Below are 24,347 nucleotides of genomic sequence, written 5' to 3' on the forward strand. Positions count from 1 at the left end.
AGGTGAAATTTAATATTATCTTGGCACAGTAGCAGAAACTTTAAAAGCTCTTTAAAACCAGGGAATGGAAAGAGTATGAAAATTATACCATTGCACGCTGAAGCAAATAATAGGGAAAATTATAGATAATACAAATAAGGAACCAATTACCTTTTCGCTCCCAGCCAAATCAACTAGATAAAGCTTCCCACTGAGCTTCTTTTCCGTCTCTACATTCTCTTGTTTAATATTAATCAGGAAGATACTGTGACTTCTAGAGCTGTGTTCATTCATGTCTGAAAAGGAAAATAGTTTACTGTTCTGCAAAGAATAATAAGTTTAGGTAGAAAGCCTCTCATCTAAAAACCATAACAAATTATGCTCAATATAGCTCCACTTTTTAAAGTAAGTCCAGCCAATTTTAAAAAAGTATCTGAGACCACGGTTTCTTTTAAAAAAGACAATAAGAGATTTAAAGTATCTTCGCATGGCAAAGAAATTAAGAATCTTAGTGGATGGTTCAAGATAACAGATTCTCTAGCTTTGCCTGAAGCCCCCATGTTTTGGAACATCTCATTCCAGCCGGATACTTGGCCTCACAGAGCTCACACCTGGAGTGCCTGGGTGCCTCAGTCAGTTGAAAGTAAGTAAGAATCAGTTGATCAAACCTTCAGGTCATGATCTAAGGGTCCTAGGAATCTAGCCCTGTGTCAGGCTTCCTGCTCTGAGGGGAGTCTGCTTCTCTTTCACCCTCTGTCAACCCCCTGCTTGTGCTCGCTCACTCGTGCTCTCTCCCTCAAATAAATAAAATCTTAAAAAAAAAGAAAGAAAGAAAGAAAAGAAAAGAACAAAGAGCTCACAGCTTCCTTCCCCTTCACCTTCAGTCTCTCAGGCTTTGTCTTTATGGTTAGAACCCAGTGTATTCTGTCTTCATCATGTGTGCAAGTCTTGCCTTATCCAGAATATCACAAGCTTTCTTAAAGAAGGATTATGACCTTAAGATTTAAAACTTTTTTTTTCCCCTTAAATACAGTTCTATAACCCATACTAGGCACACAAAAGATCTCAAAGATTAAATATGCTTCATCAGTACCAAGTACTAGAAATCTTTTTGGCCCCTGGTCTCTGTTAACTAGGCAGGGAGAGATCTCAGTGATGGTCTTCTTCAACCCCTACTAGCAATCATTTCTTAAAACCAACTTTCGAGGCACCCTTGTTCAAGATGGCTGAAGACTAATGCTGGACCTCCAGATCATGAGTTGGGGTGCAGGACTGCAGGACTCAAAGAGGAATATCTTCATACTTTATCTACATACTTATTCAGTATGTAGAAAACAACAGGAATGTAGACAAAGATGGATTCCAACTAGAGTCCAACAAGGAAGGGCCTCAAAAAAAAAAAAACAAGGAAGGGCCTCAGTGTTTTGGAAAATGCTGGTATATCCATGATCTCCTCAACTATGAGTCTGACATGAAGTTTGACATTCCTATCACATATCCCACTATTGCTCCAGAAATTATAGCCCCTGAACTCAGTGGAAAAACAGCAAAGATATACATGGGGGGGGGGGGGGAATGTGCCTGACCAATCACTTTAAGCCTTTCTGGGCCAGGAATGTGCCTAAGTTTAGACTAGCTCATCTCATGGCTCTGGGGCTGTGTCCATGGCTGGTAGTGGAAATCCCCCATCTAGTTCAGAAAAGTGTGATCTGGTGTGAAGAGAAATGCAACCAGCAAAGGATCAAGCCACTAAGGCGAGACAGAAGGCCTTTTGATAGACTATGTTCCTATTCTCTGTGCATCACTCTTACTCACCCAACTTCTTCCCCTCATACCCTTCACCCATAATTGTTATTAAGTAGCTGCATCAGGCATTTCCGAAAAAAATAAGCAACAGTATTGTAACTGAATTTCTAAGACCACAGAGGGAGGGGAAAGACTGGGGCTCTGGAAAACCAAAAGGCAATTTATATCTCCTCGTTTCCCCCAGGTGGAGCAATGTGAGATCCAGGAAGGACAGGAGGTGCTGAAAGTGGGCACATAGTCTTTTTGGTTTCTGGAGGTAACTTGTGAATAAAGGCTGCTTCCTCCGGTGGCCTGCCAAAAAATCTTTCCAGGATATATGGGGGGAAAAGTTAAAGATTACACAAAAATTATGTTGGAATTAATAAATGAATTCAGCAAAAGTTGCAGGATATAAAAGCAATACGTAAAAATCAGTTGCATTTTCATATACTAACAATATACAATCTGAAATGAAAATAATTCCATTTAAATTTTTGACAAAAAGAGGTACACCTGGTTGGCTCAGTCTGTTAAACATTCGACTCTTGATTTTGGCTCAGGCCATGATCTCAGGGTCGTAAGACTGAGCCCGGTGTCCGGCTCTACCACTGCTTGGGATTCTCTCTGCCCCCCCCCCAACTAACACACTCTCTCTCTTTCTCTCTAAAATAAATAAAAGAAATAAAATATCAACAAAAAGAATAAGAAAGATACTTGGGAACAGATTTAACCAAGGAAGTAAAAGAAATCTATGTTAAAAACTACAAAATGAGGGGTGCCTAGCTGGCTCAGTCAGTAGAATATGTGACTCTTGATCTCGGGGTTAAAAGTTCAAGCCCCGGGGCACTTGGGTGGCTCAGTGGGTTAAAGCCTCTGCCTTCAGCTCAGGTCATGATCCCAGAGTCCTGGGACCGAACCCCTCATCAGGCTTTCTGCTCAGTGGGGAGCCTGCTTCCTCCTCTCTCTCTCTGCCTGCCTCTTTGCCTACTTGTGATCTGTCTGTCAAATAAATAAATAAAAATCTTTAAAAAAAAAAAAAAAGTTCAAGCCCCATGTTGGGTGTAGAGATTACTTAAAAACAAATAAAATCTTCTAAAATTTTCAAAAAGAATAAAAAATACAAAATGTAAGAAGACACCTCTATGTGGGAAGACATTCCTGTCTATGAATCAGAAGACTTCTCATCATGAAAATATCAATACTACCAAAAATGATCTAGAGATTTAATGCAATCTGTATCAAGATCCTCATCGTGTTTTTCGCAGGAATAGGAAAGTCCATTTTAAATTCCTAAGGAGTCTCAAGGAGCTCTGAACAGCCAAAACAATCTTGGAAAAGAACACTGGAGGTCTCACACTTACTGATTTCAAAACTTACCATAAAGCCACAATAATCAGAGTGTGGCATTGGCATAAAGGCAAACACAGAGATGGACCAATGAGAGCCCAGAAATGAACCCTCACATAAAAATGGTAAAATAATGTTCAACAAGAGTATCAAGACCATTTGATGAGAAAAAAGCAGTCTCTTTACCAAGCTGAAAACTGTATATCTACAAGCACAAAACATGAAGCTGGACTCTCACCTAGGCCATATACTAACTCAAAAACAATCAAAAACCTAAATGTAAAAGCTAAAACAATAAAACCTAGAAGAAAACATAGGGGACAACTTCACAACACTGGATTTGGCAATGATTTCTTGGAAATAATACTCAAACCACAAGTGACAACAGTAAAAAACAGATATATTGGACTTGATCAAAATTTAAAACTTTTACGCATGAAAGGAAAGCACCAACAGAATGAAAAGGCAGCCCACAAAATGAGAGAAAATAAATATTCACAAATTGTATATCTGATAAGGAACTGAGATCCAAAATATAAGAAGAACTTCTATAAATCAACAAGAAAAAAAAAACAATTATAAAATGAGCAAAGAACCTAAACAGACATTTCTTCAAAGACAATGTACAAATGGCCAATACGCACATGAAAAAAAATGCCAGACATCACTGGTCATTAGTGAAATGCAAATTGAAACCACAGCAACATAACACTTCACACCCATCAGTATGGCTATTAAAAACAAAAATAGAAACTAAGAAGCATTGGCAAGCATGTAGAGAAATTGAAACTCACACACACTCTTGTTGGTGAGAATGTTAAATGGTATGCAACTACAGCGTTAAACTATGTTAAACAATGTGGTAGTTCCTAAAAAAATTAAAAGTAGGTTGACATATGATCCAGCAATTCTGCTTCTGTATATATACACAAAAGAACTGGAAACAGAAATTTCAACAGATATTTATACATCCATGTTCACAGCAGCATTATTTGCAACAGCCAGAAGGTGGAAGCAACATAAGTATCCACATGTCTATATATGGGTGAATGAACAATGTAGCATATACCTACAATAGAATATTATTCAGCATTTTAAAAAGAAAGGAAATTCCGACACATGCTACAATACGGATGAACCCTGAAGACATTATGCTACATGAAACAAGCCAGTCATAAGAGGGCTTCTATCATTCCACTTATATGAGGTACCTAGACTTATCCAGTTTATTGGGACACAAAGTGGTAAACCAGTTACCAGGGTTGGGAGGAGGAAGTATGGGGAGGTATTGTTCAATGGGCATGGGGTTTAGCTTTGGGATGATTAAATTCTGGAAATGGACAGTGATGATGGTTGCACAACGCTATGAATGGAATTAATGCCATTGAACTCTACCTTTAAAAATGGTTAAAATGGTAAGTTCTATGTTATGTGTAATTTTAAAACCACCTTACCACAATGATAAGAAAAATAATTAATGTTCTACATCTACAGTTCTGAACCAAGGGACAAGATGGATTGTCAAGTATGCTGTGAATAATTTACGACTAAAAATAGCTTAAGAAATCAAATAAATAACTTCTTTTTTTTTGAGATTTTATTTATTTATTTGACAGAAAAAAGAGAGATCACAAGTAGGCAGAGCAGCAGGCGAGGGAGAGGGGGAAGCAGACTCCCTGCTGAGCAGGGAGTCCGATGCAGGGCTCGATCCCAGAACTCTGAGATCATGACCTGAGCCCAAGGCAGAGGCTTAACCCACTGAGCCACCCAGGCACTCCTCAAACAAATAACTTCTTTATAAACAAGACGCTATTACTATGAGAATATCAGCCTTATGTGGAGGCAGAAGAGAAAGACATGGAATTTAACCTATGCTGTATACATGTCTAGGCTCACCTATAAAATCTGCCACACATGTGAATATCATCTGATAGGACGTGGGGGTAGAGGAAAGGTAGAGAATTACAGTATTGGATGACAGAATCACAGAGCCTTTGGTAGAAGAGACAGAGAGGCTAGACCAGTCAACCAACCGATGCTTCCATCTCTTGTATGCCACACAGAGAACCTGGCCCCTCCAGGTAGCAGGCTTTCCTGGGGGCAGCTATCAGGAGCAGGGAGTTCTCATGGTTCAGTCAAAACCTGCCTCTTGGTAGCTTCAACAATCCTGGGTGGCCTACCTATGTGGTTCATACAAAGCAAAACCAACTTCATGCAGATCAGCACCATGAACATGTTAAGAAATATATTACACTGTCCCTATGTTCTCCTCAGAGTTTTTCTTTCTTCCAAGCTAGAAATCCCAAGCTCTTCCTATGAACTCACTCTGAATTGTTCATATTCCTAAAAAGGAGACAGCCCAAAGATGGAGGGCCAGAGCTACTGCCGCTCTAACATCAGACCCGCTTCCTGGAGATGTGTGTGCATGCTAAGGAAGGAACTGCAAGGTCAGCACGCTGGCCTGCATGTTGTTTGTTAAAAGGAAGGTTTTCAATGAGGCTCCAAGCTCCACTTTCTGAGCTCCTTGCTTTTCTTTTCCTTTTTTACAGAGGGAAGAAATCTAAAGAGGTTTCCTTCCACATGTATGGCTAGCATATAAAATTTGTTGGCTTGCATTTTCTTTAACCTGAATGTGGTTAAAATACATTTAGAAGCTGGCTTTTAGTCTCCTTTCCTTGGCTGATTGATGGTTTCCCCCAGGGTCCAGAGGGAGGGGGCTACCAGGGCCCAGAGGGCCTCACCTAGCATTCCCGAAAGCTTCCTGCATGGCGGAAGGCATGCCTCCCTCAACCTGCTGAGACACTCAAGTGCTGCACACTCCCGTGTGCTTGCTTCCGGGCCACTGCTTTATAACACCTTCCCTGGCGTGATTTCCTTGTTGTCCCAAGGAAATACACTTGTATCCCAAGTGACAGGGTTTGAGAAACCACCACCCACACTTACTTGTGACAGCCACGTGTCGGTTTGCTTTGCCTTCATCTATCACATCCATGACCTCCTCAGGGCTTGACACAAACCGCTCAGTACACCCCTGGAAGAGAGTCAGATCAGGTTCACCATTAGAAACTGGAAAGCAACTCTATTTGAAGACAGCTAAACATTCTCCCCTTTTTCCTCAAGAGGTGCAGGATAAGAGAAAGGCTGCCATGTGGATCCAACAGCTCTTGCTCCTTGCTTATGGCTTGAGTTCTACATCAAAGAGGAGTCTGCTAAAACCCTAAGAAACCCAGAAGTAAACCAGAAAAGAAATGTCCCCTTTTTCCTAGATGTTTAAGTACCTGTGCATACTCAACAGCAGTAGAAACAGAAAATAAAGAAAATCAGGGACAAAAAAAGAAATGGATGAGATTTTGCTTTGCTTTTCATGCGAGCCACCAACTTTAATTAGTCACTTTGAAGTTCTAGGCATAATGCTATGATAGGCTTCCTCTCCCTGCGAAGTATACACAATTATCTCCACTATCAAAGCCTCTTGACATGTGAATAATAAATATCTGTTCACTTCTCCACTTCTTACTCATGTGACTAGACCTCTGTGACACATTCACATACAGATATGACTGAAGAAATTAAATGTCTATTTTTTATCCAGATGATATTAAATATAAAGAACATGATGAAACACCTACATACACTTTAAAACAATATTCTGGGCATATTCTGTAACAGTGCTGGGAGAGAAGTCAATGGCATCATCAAGTTTTCCTCATACCTTTACGTACGGGACTCTGTTTTTATCTTCATGAACAGCCAAGTTCGTCTTGGATACTGAAAATAAGGATGACATAAGGCAGAGGAGAAAAGAAAAGTTAAAGATTCTGTATTGGAGGAAAAACAGAAACTGTTACCAAAGATCTGCAAATCTAATAATCTCTTTAAGCCTTGGTTGAGAATAAGCAGATAGCATAAAGGTAATAAAACATGTCTATAAATTTTCATTAATTCCTTAAGCAGAAGAGCTGTGAATCGCTTCACCCTCCCTGGACCTTGTTAAAAAACAAATAGAGGACATATATTCAGGTTACTCACCATCGAGTAAGTCCCTGATTTTGTCCAAGTAGATCTCAAAATAGGAAACCTAGTTAAAAACAAATGGAGTTTGAAACAGAAATGCCATGCTGTATTTGAAGAATGTCATTATTAGAACTCATAAAAGCCTTTGTCATGCACAGCTAAGAAGAGCAGGAAGGAGGCGGCAGAAAGCTGGACTCAGAAGCCTGCAGCAGAGCCCCAGTCGACTCTGTGCTCTCCTGCTTCCTGCTAGGTCAGCCTGCTCTGAGGGCCCCTGCCCAGGTGGACCCCTCCCTGCAGTACAGTGGGTCTTGTGGTCTGTGCTCTGGATTCAGGTGCTCCTTACACTGTGCCCTAGACAACCACTTACAGATGGACTCTACCCTTCACACATGATGAGCACCGAGCAAACTTCTAGATAGGACAAAGCCTGGAACAGAAAACGTTCTTGGCGGGTAGTTGTTGAAATCAGTTGGCATCTCCTCATGCAGGATGTTGACCCCCTCACCAGACCAGGTCCAAAACATTCACATGAAGGAAGTGGGGACGGGGATATGGGCAGTTTGCTTAGAGCTGCAAGAGCTCCAGGGTAACGGGGAGACAGCTGCTGATGGTGGCCAGCGTTGGGGAGGCCAGGAAGGACTGGAACAAAATGGGATTTAATGAGAGAAAGACTCCACTGGGAGGGGGAGAGAAAGCCTTCTAATCGGGTATTCCCAGAGCCCAGTCCCAGTCCTACCTGCGTCAGCATCACCCACAGCCTTTGTTGAAACTGCAAAGGTGTGAGCCCAACTGCACAACTCCAAATCAGAATCTCCAAGAACTAAGGAATTGGCTCCCAAATTCCCTAGGTGGTTTTTATACTACCTGACACCTGAGAACAACTTTAACTAGACATGTGACTGTGGAGATTTAATTCACATATAACTAGGACTATAGGCCTCGGTTTTCCCATCTGTCAAATGAAGCCGTTGGACTTAATCAGGTCAAAAATTCTCTCTAGGATTCTGCACTCTGTCTACACTTGCCTTCCACCTCCCAGATCAACTTTCTTTCCCTCATGTTCATGGGGTTTTTTTGGAAACCTAAACAAAGGAATCGACAAACAAGCTGTTGAGAAAGAAAAGAAGTTGAAAAAAACAATTGTAAAGCTGGAGTGTAACTCAACAGGTGAAAATTCACCCATGCATCCCAGCCTCACCCCTGCATCTCAACTCTGGACCTCTGGTCAGGGGCAGCAAAGCCTCCCCAACCCAGCACTAGTCCTCACCCCTCAGCCCAGTTCATTACTTAGTCTGTGTCCTGGAGCCTCCTGACTTCCCAGTTTCTCTGGGATCTGGGGTCTTGGCTTCGAACACTGGAATGTGTTGCTGGGCATCCTCTCCAAGTTGCCCGTCTGCCTAACAACCTGATCTTGCCAGATTATCTGTCAAACTCCCCAGTCACCAAGCGGTGTGCGTCATAGACAGACCTAGCTGACCTTGGAAAGACTCACTGCTCCTGAAAACTTCTCCCTGTGACTGAAATCCTAGGGTCTGTTTGGCCTCTAATCTTACACATTTCTAATTCAGCCTCCCGGTAGCCAACTCAACCATGGTTCCAAACCATTCTGTGCATCTCAAAATTGTCTAGTTTTCATTAAGATTTCTGTTATCTTAGAGATGTACATATGTGTCCTTATTTCCATAGATTGCAGAGAAATTAATTACACTAAAAGCAGTCATAAATTACATATTAGCTAATATGGCAATTAAAATCCTAATCATATTTAATACGAGAAGAGAAAAACCCCTCTGATTTATTAATTTATTTTTACCACAGAAGATACTGGCTGCTTTTGGGGCATGGGGAGGGACGATTGTGGTTTTGTGTGTGTGTATGTGTGTGCGCGCGGCGCCATTTCAAATACTTTGTGAGACCAGGTGGAAGAAAAATAAATATGTGTTGTTTTGCTTAAGAAAATAACATGTTCGGAAATAACATTTAAAGCCTCTATGGGGCTCACTTTAAGGAACAGATTTTCAAAACTGCTTTAATCAAGCCTCTTTTTCTTGATTAAGCCCGTCACCACTCAGTTCAAAACACGGAACAGTCAATAGCTAGTCTGCCCACTTGCAATTTTGATCTATGAAGTAAGTGAGCATAACTACAAACGCAGAAGAGGAAGCCAGGGTGTAAAATTCAGCCCTGAAGACTTGGGAGCTCTTCCTTCTCCTCCCGACCCCCCCCTTCTCCCCCCCTCACCATGCTGGGGCAGTTTTTATCTTAATAAGATTCTAATACAAGACCCTATTTTGAGGGCAGTAATTGGTTTAACATCTTACTCCAGGATTATCCCATAAGAACCCTACAGGAGTTTAAGGTATTTAAATGCACACAGCCTTAAAGATGTACTAAGCTCCTAAATCTTGATCCCATCAAAGCCAGAGGCTTCTGTATCCTTAGATATAAAGAACCCCGGCAAGGAGGAGAAACCTGTGTTAACCAACAAACGGGAGGAAAAGATATGTGAAGTAAAAAGACTTCCTGGATCTAATTTATGAAAGGCAAACAGCTGTTGCCTTGTTTTCATATAATTTAGGAAAGGTACATAGCAGAAATAAGGGCGGAAGTTTAAGATAATGAAAGAGGCGCCGCACATAGTTTGGTCAGATCAAGAGTCTAATCTCAGCTCTGCCAATAACCTGATATGTGACTTTGGTCATCCAGTGCTAAGTCTTGAAACTTCAGTTTCTTCATCTCTAAAAGGATGGGCCTAGTGCACTAAGGTCCCAGGCTCAAAGGGGCTGGTCAGCCTCTTGGCTCATCTGCTCTGCTCCAAGTCTTCTTCTTGGAACTGACCCCGTCTCTTCCTCACGCCCTGTCCACACTGTTCCCAGTTGCTGTGGTGAGGACCCAGCCAGCCATGTGCATCCTGCAAACAGCTTATCAGACTGGGGGCAACCCAACTGTAGGCTAGGCCAATGAGCCCCTTCCCTGGGGAATTAGGAAATGGGAGTAAGGGATGTGGAATGGGAGCTGTCATGGTGGCTTTTCCCCCGACCCGCCTCCCCCTCAGATAGATAAAGCAAGCAAACAGAAATGCAGGGACTGTAACAGGGATGGGGTTTCTTTCAGGGGTGATGAAAATGTTCTGGAATTAGATAGTGATCATGGTTGTACATTTTTGGAAATATACTAAAAACCATCAGACTGTACACTTTAAAAAATGAACTTTATGGTACATGAATTATATCTCAATTTTTTTAATTTAAAGATTTATTTAAAGGGGGGGGTCTGGATTTCTTGCTTTTCTACAACCTCCACGCCCCATGCCTACCAACATATTTTGTATCTTGTAACAACTTCCTCTTTTTGCTTAAACAAGTGACTTTCAGTCCAGTGAAAACAAATGAGTTCCAATGAATGTATCCCTAATATCCAATGTTATAAATTAACAGCTGTAATTAAGAGAAAAAATTTCTCTTTCAATTCAAATTTAAGCTGCAATGAGGTTCTGGTTTAAAAACAAAAACAAGGGACATCTGGGTGGCTCAGTGGGTTAAGCCTCTGCCTTCAGCTCAGGTCATGATCTCAGGGTCCTGGGATCAAGCCCTGAATCGGGCTCTCTGCTCAGCGGGGAGCCTGCTTCCCCACTTCTTCTCTGCCTGCCTCTCTACCTACTTGTGATCTCTCTGTCAAATAAATAAATAAAATCTTTTAAAAAATAAAATGAAATAAAAAAATAAAAACTAAAACAAAAACCAGGAAGGATAACACCCTTCACCAACACTTGTCAGAGCATACTCCTCAAAACACTAGTCCATCATACCTCAAGAGGGGAAAAATATGAACACAGTCAAAGAAGCTGGAAAACGTAATCTGCTACATGTCCTCTTTGTAGAACTGGATTACATAATAGCATATTTAACTTGTGATGAATTTAACATTGTTCAACAAAACATTTTCCCAGCTTATTTCGCGCCATTAGCCTTTTCCCTGATAGCCCACCTATTAATAATAATATGAGGGACATGGAACACACTTTGGGAAATGCTGTCCTAACCCAATCATGGACACATTCCAGTCATATCTATAAAGATCCACTGGGTAAAGGGTAGAATTCAGAGAACTATCAAGATGATTCTATCCTAAATAAGGCTTTTATTTTACTTTGATATTTCCTCAGTATTCACCTGAGTCATTAAATAACTATGGCTTTGCTTACCATAGCATTTCATTTAAAATAGATAAAAAATCTTTTATGTATACATGCAAAAAGGAAAATGAAAACATGATTTGGGGCCCAGTTTTTCTCTTTAATCAACAGCACTTACCTTGATGTGAAACTCCAGGTTTTCATCCATGGAATAGATGTGGTCAAAGATGTCATGCGCAATCCTTGGGATGATCCCCATGAGTTGAGGGTCATGTAGCTTCCCCTAGTGAGGAAAAAAACAAGCACAGGCAGCTAGAGTGCCAGGAAACATGTGAAGAGAGAAGGAACCAAGCTGGGTTTCATAACAGAACTCCATGGAAGAGGGAGCACACACACACACACACACAGAGTCAGATCCTTGGAGGTCCCCCTGACGTGCCATCAGCCCAAAAGTTCATGGAAATAACTCACCGTGTTCCTTTTCACCCAGCAGAAGGGAGCTTGTTCTGTCAGGCTCTAGAGCTTGAAAATATTTTCTCCAGCTGCCACTCAGGGCAGCAAATCATTATATGTGGTGAGAGTGTGGTAGGAAGGAGGGAAGGAAGACAGGAGAAGGTCTGGGATTATATGGTGACTATCACATACTAAATGTGTTTTTTGTTTTGAAATTTTTACAAACTGATCCGAATGTATAAGTCCAAATTAATTTGCTTTAATAAAGCCAACTTGAGAGCTGATAAACATTGATAGACTGATAGTCATCATTGCTCAAAAATTTAACAATAATTACTCTAGGAATACCTTCAGTATCACCTCACAAACCAATCAAGAAAAGCCATTTTATCAATTTCTTAAAAATCTGTAATTCCCATCCCGAAATGTTACAAAAAATTTTTAGCTGGTTTCTTTTTAAATTTCTTGCTATTTCTAATATTTAAATTCACTTGTAAGATGTTCTCTTATTCTTTTATCCCCCTTTTTTCTACCAAAGAGGCCCAGCCCCCCCCTTCCCCATGCAGCCAGCAACCATCCTCCAACCCTAAGGGATTTGAGGGATATTTCATCTAAGGGATGAAGGGATAGATGAATTTTTCTGTGATTTGAGTTCTATCACTAAATCCATTTTTAAAGATCCAGATTTGCTGCTTCTGAAGACTTTCAAAAAAATATGCCATGATATCTGAAAGCAATTCCCAAATAAGAGCTCTAGAAGTATTTAAACAGCAGCCTCAGCAAGGACTTCCAGAGACCCTTCCTTACTCCCATGCTCCAAGTTCTGTCCTGTTCCCTGTTAAACTACACATCAATGCACAAACATGAAGTCTGCAGGTCTAAAGTAATCATTGGCAAGAAGAGTCTTCAGAAAGTTCTAAAACTCTAGGATCTTCAGAAAGTTCTAAACTCTAGGAAAAATGGAACTGGAAGAAAAGTACAAAACCCATTTACTCTTCTCTCAGCAAACTTTACCAACACTATGACTCACACCCTTGTTCTAAAATCTGCCCGACACCTGGAAGATCTGCTTTGTTTTCCTCAGTGAGATCTTCTGTATCCTTTGGGGGTTCACCACATAGTGCCTCTCTGACAGGTTGACTCTGAAGCCAACAATCTGAATTACCAAAAGCAAGAAATCATGTGGACTTGGGCGCTAAAGCACTTTCTGGTTCTGAATCCTCCTTTGCATACCTGATCCACCCTCCACTCTATTGAAAGCAAGAGAAAAGCTGAATTTAGATATATGTGGGCCCTGGCAAAGCTCTTTCACCTGGGAATGCCCTTGCATGCTAAGGATCCTAAATCCTGTGATGTGTTTATATGGCTTTTTGATGGTACAGCCCCTGAAGGCAAGATGCCCAGTGCATATATATTTCTTCGCATTGCTTATGACGCTAAGTACGGTGTCTCCTGCATCGAATTATTGTAGAAGTTAAATTAAGCAGTATAAATAGAGGGTTAGAAATGATAAATATTAGCATTATATTATTCAGTTCATATCAGGTTCTCATTAAGCAGTCGTCAAGGTTTATTTGACCTGAAGAGTCTGAAAATACAATTCTATCCCAGGCCATGACTAGACATCTCAGGAAAACAGCCCTCAATGACTGAGACTCAGAATCTCTCAAATGTTGGTAAGCTTACTTCTCATAGGCCATTGTAAACATAAAATATTGGGCCCCACAGGCTCAGGACTGTGTAGATTGCTGACAGAAATGACATGGACTATGAAAACACAGATCTCTGTCCAGTCAAATGTTGTGATACCACTGGGCCAATCCACCTTGGAGATCTGAGGAGTGGCCCCCATGCTCCCCACAGAACCCTTCAATAATCCATCATAATCCTTTAGCTTCTAATCAATGGTCCACAAAGAAAGGTGAGAGATAACCCAAAAGTCATTTATAAATGACTCAAATGTTTCCCTAGATGCTTTCCCTTCCAAAAGATTTATCTTTCAATTGATTCCTAGCTTATACAAATACTGGCATCCCTTTGTTTGCCTTTGTCAGGGTAAGAACCAAGGCAGAACCAGGGATGAGTCTGGGACACTCCCTGTGTTGTTTCCCTGAAGCTCACACCCAAAAATCACATGAGAGGGCAGCACATGTGTATTTGGAGAAGGCATAAGGATACCTCCCATTCCCATAGAAGTACTACTAGAATCTAGTCATAGAAGTCATAGAAGTACTACTCAAATCTACCACAAGTTTCCAGGCTGGGATGCCTGATCTAGCTCATAAACCCAAGAGTGGTGAAAACTGAGCCTTTATGTTCAGTAAACTGAGCCTGTCAAGACAGTGTGTGTGTGTGTGTGTGTGTGTGTGTGTGTGTGTGTGGTATACGTGGTGTACGGAGTGGATGTGTGTGATGTATGTGGGTGTGAGTGGTATTGGGGGGAGTGTTGATGTGTGTTGTGTATGTATGAGATAGTCAGGTGTTTCATAAAGGTCTTCGCTCCTTCTTGCAAATAAAATACACATCTACACATATGCAGTAGTCACCTTAGGCAATGAAAGGTGGTAAAAAAGCAGAGAGCTGTGGAAATTCAGAGCACAGGAGAGTCCTTTCCAGCTGGGGTGGTATGGGATGGCTTTGTTGAGGGACGACAAATCTTGAGAGAAGAGGAAGATGAGGATGGGCAAAGGTGATGCAGCAGGGACCCTGAGAGGACAGCAATGTGGCCCAGAAACTGAAGAATACTAACCAAGGCTCCCTTCCAGAGAGCCAGGACAATTTCAGTTGGCTGAAGGATTGGGATGGATTTGGGTAGCAAAGGAATGTCCCACTTCATCATCCTCTTTTCTCTCAGAAAACAAAAAGAACATTTCTATACTTGTATCCTACATAATCCTCTTCAAAAACTTCTCCCACTTCTGAATGTGGCCTTCTCGGGGCATGTATGAAAGAAGAAACCAGACGCAGGCCATCAGCCACAGAACAAGACTCCCTTTGTTCTAGCCCCAGGTGCCTCCTCAACCTCCCAAGCAGGACAGTTTCCTGAAACACTTAAGATGGGAAAGCAGGCAGCTTGTCAGCTCACACGAGCACCAATGCACTCGGACAGGCTCATTAAAAATCACTTGGCAGGCTCAGCTCAGCAGTTGGGGGGTTGCACCATTCCATGGGCTCCAGGTGTCCCTTCGGGCAGAAGGAAAAACAGCGTGTCTCCATCCATCTAAATCTGTGCCAAAGAGGACCACAAAGCAAAGCCCAAGGCCCACAGAAGCTCTTCCCAGCACCACAGGCCAAACAAAGGTCCAGCCCTCTCTTCTCGGTACAGCCGGCACCCCCAGCCCTGGAACACTGACTGCACACGCCACAGCCCAGCTCATGCCGGTGTCCTACCAAGCCTGGCATCAGCACCATCAAGTGTTTCCTATTTTTACTGAGAATCCACCTTAAATGCTGCATCTTCAGAAGCTAATCTTTCCAGTTTTACGTAGGCTTATCTGTTTGTTCTCCTCAATAGAAGGTAATGGAATCACCACTGGATGTCAGACCAAAAATGAGGGGATTAAAATGAAAAACAGCTTTAAAATGTGAGAGCTCTGTCCATTCAGGGAGTTGACATCCCCTTCCAAAAGCCTTTGAAAGATCACAATGTGTAATTCCAAATACATAAAATCCGTTCAGATGGTGCAAGCCCTGCAGGGTTTTGTTTTTTATGGGTTTTTTTTTTTTTTTTAATTTAATTGCATTCCGGGGTCCTGGATTTCTTGGTCTCCCACAGTCTCTACAACTTCAGCTCGGGGCTTCTCTTTTCCTCTAAAATCTCTTCAATCTATAATCACTGGATAGAAAGAACCAGACTAAGTGTGTGTGTTGGGAAGGGGGGCGTCTAGGAAAGGGCTCCCAACCCATTCCTTCCTTCTAGGATCTTCAGAAGTCATAGTAAAGAAAAGTGCCCCTTGCAATCAACCTTTTAAAACTGATGTGGATGAAAAAACTACAAAATCTGAATAAATCTACTGTGAGAGTAACCTGCACAGAAGCCAGTTCCCCTAAGGTCCCCAGCTGAGCGCGCTGCAGGCCTAGGCCTCGGCCTCGAAAGGCTCGTGCTGAGAGACGCCCCGGGCTCCAGATGCCCTCATTTAACAAAACACCTCCTATTTCCATTTTAAAGAGCTGGCATTTGTCTTTGCCATCTCCTTACACCCACGGATTCACCCCTCCCCAACACACACACACACACACACACACACACCCCACAAACTATGATTTTACCCTGGGGACAGGTCTCTCCTTTGATGGTTTACATTTTAAATTTCTGACATTGAGCAAATACCTGTATTTTCCAAAGATGAATTAATCCCAAAGCTAAAAAGGTCACTCTTGTAAACAGTCCCTATGATTTGGGGGATTCTAACTATCGCATTTTCTGTTGTTATTTTGTATATTGTTTGGTAATGTTTCAAAAACCTAGAGACTGACAGACATCATCGTGAGATGCGCTGCACACACCCCCCCCCCCATGCCTTATGGCCCATGAAGGAGCTTTTGTCATGGCTACTGGAGTTGATGGTACTTGGGAAATACAGAACTGCAACTTTGCTAGTGCCTGGAAGGTTAAGGGTTTGGGGCCCAGTAAGAGAGGCAGGCAAGAGGATGTGCCTGCATCTCCAAGGGGTATTGCATGAGAACATGAGATGCAGAGAAGAGCGTGACCAAGGCTCAGGTGTCAGGGACGGTCATGCTCCGCCCAGAAGCAGTGGTAAACAAATTTCATGCTTCCTTTAATCTGTGAGATCTCGGAGCCACTGTCCCCCATCCCCCCCGCCGAATGGTTGAAAGTGAGTCAACACAACAGAAATAAGATCCCCCAGAGTCACAGGCACACTTAGAATTGGTGTGAGCAGAACATCAGAGCCCCAAGGGTTTTAGCCTTGTGTCTTTGAAATCTCCTCTTCAATAGGAATGATTCATAAGCTAAACTGATTCTGCAGCAGACGTCTCTCAGTAACATTCCCAGGAGGGTACCGTAAATGAAAATCCTAAGCTTGAAGGATCAAGGATTCATCTTACCCTGCTGCTTGTAAGCTGAGTTCCCCAAACTTCCTCTGCACAGTGTCTTATAATAACCACTCTTCTACTTCTGCTCACCTGTCAGGTGGGCCCAGCCTATAGAAGAGTATCCGGCCCTGAAGGGCTTACAGGAGGTCATGGCAAAAAGCAGGAAAAGAAGAGGTAAAGGGGGCCAATTTTATCTGTAGATGTGTCTTGTCTGGAAGACAGACTGGAAGACAGCCACAGGCTCCACAGCCAACACTCTGAGCTGGGCTCACACCTTCACACCCCCACAGAGGTCAGGTGTGCACACTAATGACAGAGGAGGCTGCATGCTAGTTCCTACTGTGCATGCAGGGGGCTGGAGTACACTGGATGGCCCAGCCCACACACAGGGTTGGCCACGGTCACCTCGAGGCTATCAATTTAACAAGTGTTTTATCAAACCCCTCCTAGAGGAACAGCCACTGTTCCCTGCACTAGAAACTTGAATAAACAGGTGAACAAGACAATGTGCTAGTGACGCCTACGCTTTGTAGGATGCTGAAATTTTGCCTAGTTGTAGGATCTTTGGAATTGTCAGCCAAATTTGGAAGCTTAAAATTGTGTGAAATCATCCCATTTTAAGCACTGCCTTCAATTAAAAAATACATATAATAATAATAATTTTTTAAAAATATAAAAACACACGGTGTGCAGGCAGAATAAAAATATGTCTCTGGGCTGAATTTGGTCCATAAGCCAACTTCTTTGCATCTCTGTCCTATGGTTTTTTATTTCCTCTGAGGAAATTCGTCTCCCTAGAGTGGCCCTTCTTAGCATAAATGATTCTCACAGCAGACTTTCTCAGTGAGATTAGGGCTGCAGTCCATAAGGATACTCACACCACTGTTTAGCTTACTGATGACTATTTTAAAAGAATGTACTATTACCACTTTGAGAGCGCCACCAACAAAGGATTTTCTTTGAAATTCTGAACTCCTGGGATTTTATTATCATTATTTTGAAACCCCACAATGCCAAAATGAATTGGTCAGACATGACCGGTCCCTTTACCGTCTCTCGCATCACAGTCAGGGGACTGCAGGCACCTGAATGTGGTTGGTCATACAGAGCTACTGAGCCACCCGCGAGGATGCTTCCCAGCAGGCTGCAATCGTACCTCCATGGTGTGCGTCTTTCCTGACGAGGTCTGTCCATAGGCAAAAATCGTCCCATTGTAACCTTCAAGGACATCTGCAGGCAAGAAAAAGAAATTAAAATTAACTCATTACTTTGATCGTATGCTCGTGTTGGCTCCATATTTTAAAATTACATATTCCAAATGGCCCATCTCATTTTTCACACAAATGATGTATTTCAACTACATTTGCATTTTAAGTAGAATTGTGAGATAAAAGCAGAAATGAAGGCCTCCACTGTTCCCCAAATAAGAAATGTAGTCACATTCCTACAGAATATATTAATGAAGAGGCAAAAAAAAAAAAAAGAAAGAAAGACATAGACACTCTATCCCAGTAACATCAATATTAAGACAGATATTGAGCAGTAGTACACTTCCTTTTCAGCAGAAAGATACTCAAGTTTTCTTCTCTAAATTGATCTCCTGAGATCAGTTGGAGGAAGAAAAACATTATCAGTGTCCTGACTCTCTGGAGTGAGGTATAGAATAGAATTTCTTTCCCAAAGATCTGATTTGGGTCAGTTGAAATGCTGGCGCAGGCGAGCTCCTGGGGGAGGTTTTTCAGGAAGGCGGCCTGGAGCCCCTTGAGAACGGAGCTAGTCCAGAGCTGGGGAGAAGGACAGGGCCCCACTCTGTAAACCCAGCCACACGGGGACAATCCGATCGGCCCGGAAACGCCAGGGTCCTCAAAGTTAAGGCCTCTGTTTTTTCAGTGATGGTGCTGGCAGGATGGCCCAGGCCCATCAGCATCGGAAATTTCTTTTAATTACACAATGAGCACACTGTGCAAAGGCCCCCACTCGGCAGGCCGGCTTCCATTTCACACAGGGACCCTAAGGGGAAGCATGCGGACAGACGCTGCTCCGCACTGGAGATTATCTGTGGGAATTCCTTCAAAGCAGCTGAGGTGATTAACATACATTTAGCACTCGTTTCCCTCAGTCCTCCTTCATCTCCATCCAATCACCGAAAGGTAAATAGTACATGATTAATATCCCTGACCCAACAGCTGTACATAAGGGAAGGAAGTCTCATTCCTGAAAGGACAGTGGGGGCAATAAGAAATGTAATCACATTCTTACAGAATATGTTAATGAAGAGGCAAAAAAAAAAAAAAAAAGTGGCAATTCCCTTCCCAACCTCTTTGAGGAACCCCCTACTGAGGTGTCCTCTTCAGGGCCCCTGGCTCCTTCCCTCATCAGGCCAGGCCACCAGCTCCAGCTAGTTCAGGTCCTGATTAGGCTGGTTGGTTTGTGGTTTTGATCTCTAGAAATTTCATAATGCCAGTTAATTTTTGTTGTTTTGTTAGCTTTTCTAAAAATTTTTTCAATTTACATGTTATTGATCTGAGGTTAATGGAGTGTGAACTGGGGTCAGAAAAGAAAGTGGGATTTTCCTTAAGGAAGCTAAAAAAAAAAAAAGAGAGAGAGAGAAATTCAGCAGCAGAATTTTTTTTTTTTTTTTTTAAATCTTAGCAGCACTCCAGAGTTTGTGTCAAGCTATATTGAGAGAGAGGAGGGAGAGAGAGAATGTTCACACGTATCAAACTTCTGGTAATGGTTTCCTTGGGAACAGAAGCAAAAACTTGAAGACCACAATGTAAGGGTTGGGGGTTCAAGCTTCAGTTTTCACAGAAATGCCAACTTGCTCAGAGAACAGATTCAGAGTGGAGAGCCTCTAAATAGCCATGAATGCAACGTGCTTTGAGGGACACAAAGAAAGAGGCTCCCATCCTGCGGCTGTACCTTTAAAATTCTATATTCGTGGTATAAACAGCTCTGGGCAGTTGGAATGCTAGCCACAATCACAGCACTAAAGCTTCTGTTTATCAGAAATCAAACATCTCCCCCTAAACACCTACACCTCCCGGTGTAGGAGGCACTCTGGGACATACCAGCCCAGGCATTATTAGATCAGGGGTAAGGAGGCCAACGCCAAGGGTCCAGCTCCCTCTGCTCCCCCTCAGAGGCTGCTGCCGACCCTGCAAGTGCACATGCACACAGAAGGGGGCGCTAAGCAACGTGCCACGCCCTAAAGAAAAGCCAGCTCAGAGTCAGAGCCCCACGGACAAGAGAAAACCTGGCACGTTTCCTCTACTGCCACCAAGCAGCGTGGCCGGTGCACCTAAATTAGGCACCCCTGGACGGGATCCACACCTCTCCCTGGGCAGATTGCACAATCCTACCAACTCCTAGTTAGCTGCTGCTCCCAGGACGCCTGCAGGGTGAGGCCTGGGACACACAAGGGAAAACAAGAGCTCAGGGAGAGCACTACTTGTCTTAGGGCAGGGAGCTAAGGAACACAGGAGGCTCTACTTGGAGAATCCTTGACTGTTTGTTGCTGCTATTTCAACACGGAGTGCAACTATTTTTTTTTTTTTTAAAGGAAAAGAGAGTACATAAAACTCCATCAGAACAAATGCTGCTTAGTCTTTAAAGTACTATTTACAGTCATGTTGCAATTAATTCATTGTTGCAGAACCTATCTCTAGTGCTCAAGGTTGAACAGAGCCGATGCCTTCTTTCAACTCAACTGTGACTTAAATGGTTATTTTAAAAAAAGATAGAAAAAGCTCTTTGAACCCAATGTTCTCAATTTTCTTCCAAACTCCAGGTTGTAGGGGCCAGTGTGTTTACCCGGTCTGTGTCTGATTATCAGGGGAGAGGAGAGGCAGGAGGGAAAGTGAGGGCACACTGTGCATTTGGGTTGGACCGCTGAGGAGGAGGAGGCCAGAGCACTCGCCCAGGAAGGCGGGATGGGAGAGCGGCAGGATGAGCCACCCAGCAACCGCCACCCAACCCTGATAGAAACAGCCCACAAAAAGGCACTTTCATCACACTGAATGACAGTTCCTGGGCCCAAGGAAAGCATTTGTTTCAGAGCCTCTCCCGTAGCAGAATGAGGGTTTCTGAGCATCAGCCGCAGAGCCAGGAACCAGCCAGACAGAACCTTGCTTTGTGACGGGCTCTGGCGTGATATGACCTCAGCTCACACCACAAAGCTAGTGGCACCCACAAACACAGCACACATCTATCCGGCAGTCAAGCAAACCCAAAGAGAGGTTCTGCAGCAGGTGGGAAGAGCCTTCTCACCTCCAGAGAGGGGGGCGAAACTTGAAAATACTTCTCGCCTCTTGCTATAGACTTCAGAAGCCAGTTTTCCACCCTAGATTTTGCTAGTTCTGAGTCCAGATCTTCCTAGAGCAGAAGAGTTAATTCTACTCTTGGGTAAGAATTTGAGAATGTAATCATACAATTTCCTGAGAAGGCATGGCCTCGTACCAACTCCCCAAATGAAATGGTGGCCTGTCAGTGGCAATAGTGACAGACAAGTCATCCCTGCCTTGGAGCCCTAAGTCTCTGGCTGCCCAACAAACTACTCAAGTAGGCATATGCCTCGAGGCAGCCCTGCTGAACACTAGTGGCAAACCAGAAGGGTGGGCCAGCCAGTCTGCAGGGAAGGGCATCTTCAGAATGGACATGCATCTCACTGTTGGGAGACAGGCAGGGCCACCCGAAGGCCACCTGCCACAATCTCTCCCTCTCTCTCCTCTCCCCTTTTCCTGTGGCCATCCCTATCCCTGTCCTTTGGCAATGCTTGGTTAATAGTCCATGTGGCCTGATAGAAAAGTAACAACTCATAAATTGTTACTAAATGCTCATTATGAGCGCTCCAGAAAAGTGGGAGAAGAAGAGTGTAGAAAAATTCAAGGAAGACCGGCAAAACTCAGGCTCAAATTCCAGCCTCACCAACCCCTAACTGACCTGGGCAAGTCATCTAAGTTCAAATCCCTCTTTAGTACAATGGAACCAATAATGCCCATACCTCATAAAATTGTTGAGACTTAAAATATGATAACATACCTAAAGTACATAGATGGTGCCTGACAGATAATGCTACCCAAATAAATATACTTCTTCTTAAGAGTCACATATAATATAATAAAACATGTTTATAGTATCCTGAGCCTGAAACTTGTCAGGGAATCCACATTGCCTGGAGGATAAAACCCATCCATTTCCACCAAACTCTGATCTAGCCAATCTTTTTAAGTTCTGGCCACCCAGTACCTTGTAACACTTTAAGTTGCCCAAACAAGCCATATAATCTGTGTCTTATGATTTTGCTGTTCCTTGTGCTTGTACAGAATGTAGATATATTCTAGAGTCTACAGGACCCAACCTTTCCAAGAAGCCTTCCTTAATTCTCTAAACCTCATCCCCATTCACCAAAATCAGTCCCCCATGACTTCCTTCTGTGGTTCCACAGCATTCTGCACACAGCCAGTTTAAAGCATGTACTCCCCACAGGTACAAGAACTATGGGTGCCTCCGTCTCTTTCCCTATCCATGATGCTTTCTGCAGACAGTCTTTTTTTTTTTTAAGGTTTTATTTATTTATTTGACAGACAGAGATCACAAGCAGACAATAAGGCAGGCAGAGAGATAGAGGAAGGGAAGCAGGCTCCCTGCTGAGCAGAGAACCTGATTCAGTGCTCCCTCCCAGGACCCTGGGATCATGACCTGAGCTAAGACAGAGGCTTTAACCCACTGAGCCACCCAGACATCCCTGCAGACAGTCTTATATACCTTTATAACTCTAATCCCTAGCAGTGCTTACTCTACATGGTAAATACTTACTATCTCCGCATAAAGGAATGGGTAAAAGAAACAATCAAACAAACGAAGCCTAAAGAAATCAGATCTAGAAAACAAGGAACTACCTTCTCTAGCCCTGTACAGTCCACATCAAGTTAATTTGAAAGGCAAATGCCCAGAGTGACTTCTGTAGAATGGGAAATAGTTCCTCGTACTTCAACAATAGCAAGCAGTAACCATGGTTTTTAATTCCTAGCGCGTCCACAGAAACCTTCCTATTTACCATGCTGAGAGTCACAAATCCTATAAGCTTTTCTGGAAGAAATGAAGAATTCTACATACTCTTTCAGACAACATTTTAGAAAAACACACACCAGACAAAGATGGGAATGTGGGAGGTACCAGAATTCTACAATCAAATGTTTGAAATATGTTTTGAAAAACCCAGTGAAGTTGAAGGGAATGAAAAAACCAAGAGAGAAAAAAGCTATCCAGTTAAAAGGAGTCTTTCTGATCTCAAAAACGTTAAGGGTTCAGAGAGCCTTGAAAGAAACGCTTGCCAGTCCACTACATTACCATGAATCGTGGGAGCTGCGGCAGCTTCAGATGTTATCTGATTGAATTTCTGGCCTCTAGAAAAAGAGACCCCTACAGTGCCACCTTCCTTTCCTGATTTAAATAGGGCTTGTCATGGCAAAAGAAACCTCAGTTGTGGGCTGCCTGGATGGCTCAGTGGGTTAAGTGTCTGCCTTTGGCTCAGGTCACGGTCCCGGGGTCCTGGGATCAAGCCCTGCGTCGGGCTCCCTGCTCAGCGGGAAGGGAGCTTCTCCCTCTCCTGCTCTTCCTGCTTGTGTTCCCTCTCTCACTGTGTCTCTCTATCTCTGTCAAATAAACAAATAAATAAAATCTTAAAAAAAAAAAAAAGAAAGAAAGAAAGAAAGAAACCTCAGCTGTACCTATTAACTATTCTAAGGAGTTTTTTCTTATACTTCTGTGTTTTACCTTGCTGATGCATAAATAACATGGCCACTTCCTCTCATGCTAGCTTCAGTGGATATTTAAAAAAGTTAAATTAGGCCTTCATCACCCCCCCATTAGTTTCCTTTCAAGGAAGAAGAAAGAACTCTTTATTGTTACAAAATGAGTATGCTCACATTACATTTATAGCATCTGAAAACTATCTGTTTATCATATCATGTCAGAGCCTAATGTTACCCTAAGTGGTTTTCTTTGTGGCTCACCATATATTGGGCCTCAAGTGACCCAGTTAGGTCACATCTTCACAAGAACTTTCCAAAGACTGCCTATTTCTGACATTTCATACTACAGAAAAACCCAAACACTGAAAGAGACCCAACTTCTCTAATAATGAAGACTGAAAGGTTATGATTGTTTGTTAATCACGGGATTTTTGAAAAAGGGAGTGCATCCATCTCTAATTACATCAAATTAGAGATGTGTTGAAATGGACCTCATGCTTGGCACAGCACGTGGTAAATACTATTTGGTTCTGATAATGGAAGGGGAGAGAAAAAGAAGGAAATTATGGCTCACATGTGATTAATCTTACTTTAATAAAAATAAGGAAGAGTCTGCTAATGGAGAGGAAGGAGGGTTGACTAGCAGCAAACTAGAACAACGCACTCCAAAGAGACAGAAAACATTTTTAGACAGGAAGAGATCCAAGAGAAGAGAAGTAGAGAGAAGACAAATATTACCACCAAATATAGGCCCACAGTATTAATTCAAGAAGAGCCCAAATTCAGGCATGTTTTTCTCTTCTGTTTTCTGTATCATCTTCCTA

General features: G+C 42.7%; 1 protein-coding gene across 1 annotated transcript in view; it reads right to left on the reverse strand.

Moving 5' to 3' along the window:
• Nucleotides 1–24,347, reverse strand: part of KIF5C (kinesin family member 5C) — a 156,533-nt gene that overhangs the window by 78,610 nt on the left and 53,576 nt on the right. Inside the window, exons 3-8 of the mRNA XM_044242511.1 lie at nucleotides 17,925–17,998; nucleotides 11,439–11,543; nucleotides 7,141–7,189; nucleotides 6,824–6,879; nucleotides 6,055–6,142; nucleotides 151–275 (exon numbers count right to left, since the gene is read on the reverse strand). Coding sequence (XP_044098446.1) covers nucleotides 151–275; nucleotides 6,055–6,142; nucleotides 6,824–6,879; nucleotides 7,141–7,189; nucleotides 11,439–11,543; nucleotides 17,925–17,998 — 497 coding nt within the window. The remainder of the gene's footprint in view (nucleotides 1–150; nucleotides 276–6,054; nucleotides 6,143–6,823; nucleotides 6,880–7,140; nucleotides 7,190–11,438; nucleotides 11,544–17,924; nucleotides 17,999–24,347) is intronic.

This window comes from Neovison vison, chromosome 3 (genome assembly GCF_020171115.1).
Source record: "Neovison vison isolate M4711 chromosome 3, ASM_NN_V1, whole genome shotgun sequence".
In the NCBI taxonomy this organism is placed as follows: domain Eukaryota; kingdom Metazoa; phylum Chordata; class Mammalia; order Carnivora; family Mustelidae; genus Neogale; species Neogale vison.